This window comes from Esox lucius, chromosome 1, assembly GCF_011004845.1.
Source record: "Esox lucius isolate fEsoLuc1 chromosome 1, fEsoLuc1.pri, whole genome shotgun sequence".
Lineage (NCBI taxonomy): Eukaryota > Metazoa > Chordata > Actinopteri > Esociformes > Esocidae > Esox > Esox lucius.
Window position 1 is genome coordinate 9,044,187 of NC_047569.1, and position 4,368 is coordinate 9,048,554.

Sequence of the window (4,368 nt, forward strand, 5' to 3'; positions counted from 1 at the left end):
GATTAGATTGAACATTATTTTCATTGAACAGTACAGTACAACAAAATACAGCATCTAACCAGAAGTGCAAATAGAAGAGGGCAGAAGTACAAGTATTAAGGATAATAAATGTACAACTGGGATGTTAAGATAATAACGATATTGCAATATTCACGATCAATATCGCAATATCACATTTTGTCGTGCCACCCTACTGGTTACATGCTTCAGTAGCTAAATTATAGTAAGCCTAAAGTAAAACTATTTATGCTTATATTGCAATGGACAAACTGAACCAATAACAAACATATTGCTCGCGATTATGATTTACATAGCATGGTTAACATAGCGTAGCGGTTAGCTATTCAACTGTCATTGTTTTCTAAAGAAACTGTCACGTCCTGGCTGTGTCCCTAGCCATCTCTGCGCTGGGCTCGGGGCATAGCCAGGACAGGACAGGAGGTGGCCTTTAGCCACCTCTACTCCTTTTTTTGGTTTCCCCAATTGGAGGCAGGTGTTAGTTATTGCCTCCAATTGGGGACCCTATTTAAGTTTAGTTTGTAGGCCCCAAGGCGTGGTTCATTTTGGTTTTGTTTGTCCTGTGTAAGGAATACCCACGTCACTGGTTGCTGCCTTTTTGTTTTGTTGGAGTCCTTCTTTCCTTTTTCATTAAAACATGGATTACCCTTGTGACCTTCAGTCTGCGCCTCTGTCCTTTAACCACCACAGCCGTGACAGAATGAACCACCAAAAAAGGAACCGCAGACGCATGAGGAAGACCCGCCATGGCCACAGGGACTCCCTGTGGTCGTGGGAGAAGCCAGAGACGCCGGAGGAGGAAGCTCGGCGTCTCTGCGCTTATTCCGGCTACGCCCCTCCGGTACACCCGTTGAGAGGGGAGTATGCCTGGAGAGGTGATTGGGGGGCTGACTCCCTCTCCCCGGACGACGAGGAGGTGGTGTATGGGAGAGTGGAGGAAGACCCCCTGGAGGCGCAAACCCGGAGGTCGCCCCAAGACTTTGTTGGGGGGGTGCTATGGGGCGTGGACCACTGGGGTGATGTCAAGCCCCTCAGCCGGCAGGAGGAGGGGGTCGTCAAGGAGCTCCTACGAGAGATGCAGAAGACGGAGAGGACGGGCCGTAGGAGAGGAGGCCAGAGGAGGAAGCAGCAGCCCGTGCCTCCTACCAGCCACGGGTTGGATGGTACGGGTGGTCCCCTGTCCGGTCGGCGTACCCCACTCCCTACTCCGCAGCCTACTACCACCCCGCGGCCTACCCCGCGGCCTACCCCGCGGCGCCCTGCTTCCCCTGCTGCCCGGGAGCCGCAGCCAGCGCCCCCCGCTGCCCGGGAGCCGCAGCCAGCGCCCCCCGCTGCCCGGGAGCCGCAGCCAGCGCCGCCAGCGCCCCTCGCTGCCCGGGAGCCGCAGCCAGCGCCGCCAGCGCCCCCCGCTGCCCGGAAGTCGCAGCCAGCGCCGCCAGCGCCCCACGCTGCCCGGGAGCCGCAGCCAGCGCCCCCCGCTGCCCGGAAGCCGCAGCCAGCGCCCCCCGCTGCCCGGAAGCCGCAGCCAGCGGTCCCCGCTGCCTGGGAGCCACAGCCAGCGCCGCCAGCGCCCCCCGCTGCCTGGGAGCCGCAGCCAGTGCCCCACGCTGCCTGGGAGCCGCAGCCAGCGCCGCCAGCGCCCCCCGCTGCCTGGGAGCCGCAGCCAGCGTCGCCAGCGCCCCCCGCTGCCTGGGAGCCGCAGCCAGCGCAGCCAGAGCCCCCCGCTGCCCGGGAGCCGCAGCCAGCGCCCCTCGCGGCCCAGTGGCCTCAGCCGCCAGCTCCTCCCGCTGCCCAGTGGCCGCAGCCGACAGCTCCTCCCGCTGCCCAGTGGCCTCAGCCGCCAGCTCCTCCCGCTGCCCAGTGGCCTCAGCCGCCAGCTCCTCCCGCTGCCCAGTGGTCTCGGCCGCCAGCTCCTCCCGCTGCCCAGTGGCCTCAGCCGCCAGCTCCTCCCGCTGCCCAGTGGCCTCGGCCGCCAGCTCCTCCCGCTGCCCAGTGGCCTCAGCCGCCAGCTCCACCCGCTGCCCAGTGGCCTCGGCCGCCAGCTCCTCCCGCTGCCCAGTGGCCTCAGCCGCCAGCTCCACCCGCTGCCCAGTGGCCTCAGCCGCCAGCTCCACCCGCTGCCCAGTGGCCTCAGCCGCCAGCTCCTCCCGCTGCCCTGTTTTCGCCGCCGCCAGGACCCGCCGTGGACTGGCCGCCGCCCGGGTCTGCGGATGACTGGCCGCCGCCGCCCGGGCCCGCGGATGACTGGCCGCCGCCGCCCGAGCCAGCGGATGACTGGCCGCCGCCGCCGGGCCAGCGGATGACTGGCCGCCGCCGCCCGAGCCAGCGGATGACTGGCCGCCGCCGCCCGAGACCGTGGTTGACTGGCCGCCTTGTCCCGCAGCGCCTTCACCTGCCCAGGAGCCCCCGCATCGTCCCACGGCGCCCTCGCCTGTCCCGGCCTCAGCGGCGCCCTCGCCTGTCCCGGCCTCAGCGGCGCCCTCGCCTGTCCCGGCCTCAGCGGCGCCCTCGCCTGTCCCGGCTCTCCCTGACCCTCCGCCGGCTCTCCCTGACCCTCCGCCGGCTTCCCCATCTCCGGCTCCTTCGCCGGCTCTCCCACAGGGTTCTGACCCTCCGCCGGCTCCCCCGGCTCCTGCTCCTCCACCGGCTCCTATTCCCCCGCCGGCTCCCCCGTCTCCTGCTCCTCCGCCGGCTCCTGCTCCCCCGCCGGCCGTCAACCCTCCGCCGGCTCCCCCGGCTCCTGCTCCTCCGCCGACTGCCGACCCGCCGCCGGCTCCTATTCCTCCGCCGGCTCCCCCGTCTCCTATTCCTCTGCCGGCTCCTGTTCCTCCACCGGCTCCCCTGTCTCCTATTCCTCCGCCGGCTCCCCCGGCTCCTACTCCTCCGCCGGCTCTTCCGCCAGCTCCGGACCCTCCGCCTGCTCCCCCGGTTCCTGCTCCTCCACCGGCTCCTATTCCCCCGCCGGCTCCCCCGTCTCCTATTCCTCTGCCGGCTCCTATTCCTCCGCCGGCTCCCCCGGCTCCTACTCCTCCGCCGGCTCTTCCGCCGGCTCCGGACCCACCGCCGGCCCTTCCGCCGGCTCCGGACCCTCCGCCGGCTCCCCCGGCTCCTGCTCCTCCACCGGCTCCTGCTCTTCCGCCGGCTCCTGCTCCTCCACCGGCTCCTGCTCTTCCGCCGGCTCCTACTCCTCCGCCGGCTCTTCCGCCGGCTCCTGACCCTCCGCCGGTTTCCCCGTCTCCCACTCCTCCGCCGGCTCTTCCGCAGGCTCCTGACCCTCCGCCGGTTTCCCCGTCTCCTACTCCTCCGCCGGCTCTTCCGCCGGCTCCTGACCCTCCTCCGGTTTCCCCGTCTCCTACTCATCCGCCGGCTCTTCCGCTGGCTCCTGACCCTCCGCCGGCTCCCCCGTCTCCTATTCCTCCACCGGCTCCCCCGGCTCCTACTCCTCTGACGGCTCTTCCGCCGGCTCCAGACCCTCCGCTGCCTCCCCCGGCTCCTGCTCCTCCGCCGGCTCCTATTCCCCTGCCGGCTCCCCCGTCTCCTGCTCCTCCGCCGGCTGTCGACCCGCCGCCGGCTCTCCTGCCGGCTCCTGTCCCTCCGCCGGCTCTCCCATCTCCTGACCCTCTGCCTCCCTGGCCTGTCCCTGCGGCTCCGCCTCCCCGGCCTGTGCCGGCGGCTACGGGCGCTGAGCCTCCGCCGGTCCGGGTGTGGTCGTCCCGGTCTTGCGGTCGGGGGCCCGCGCCTTTGGGGGGGGGTACTGTCACATCCTGGCTGTGCCCCTAGCCATCTCTGCGCTGGGCTCGGGGCATAGCCAGGACAGGACAGGAGGTGGCCTTTAGCCACCTCTACTCCTTTTTTTGGTTTCCCCAATTGGAGGCAGGTGTTAGTTATTGCCTCCAATTGGGGACCCTATTTAAGTTTAGTTTGTAGGCCCCAAGGCGTGGTTCATTTTGGTTTTGTTTGTCCTGTGTAAGGAATACCCACGTCACTGGTTGCTGCCTTTTTGTTTTGTTGGAGTCCTTCTTTCCTTTTTCATTAAAACATGGATTACCCTTGTGACCTTCAGTCTGCGCCTCTGTCCTTTAACCACCACAGCCGTGACAGAAACTAAACAGTTTTGGAGTGATTGGATTCACTGTTTTCATTTTCATAAAGTAGGTACTGTATAGCTATTAGCTAGCTATTTACAGTAATCTCTTTTTAATTTAACACGTTTAATTTGCTGGTTTGGATTTTAGCTAATGTAGGGAACTAGCTTTGAAAACTGTGGGGTTTCGATTAATTGGTTTGACAATGCAAAAAGTAAACAGATACCACATCTCTACACACGTATCACATGCACCCACACCCGCT

The 4,368-nt window shown here is 65.0% G+C and overlaps 1 protein-coding gene across 1 annotated transcript; it reads left to right on the plus strand.

The window, feature by feature from the left end:
- Window positions 1-718: 718 nt before the first annotated feature.
- LOC117594726 (vegetative cell wall protein gp1-like) lies at window positions 719-3,561 on the plus strand (the record flags this gene model as incomplete). Its single annotated transcript, XM_034293325.1, has 3 exons — window positions 719-1,181; window positions 1,232-1,305; window positions 2,590-3,561. Coding segments are annotated over exons 1-3 (1,509 nt in total), but the record flags the coding sequence as incomplete, so codon positions are not given.
- Window positions 3,562-4,368: the final 807 nt, after the last annotated feature.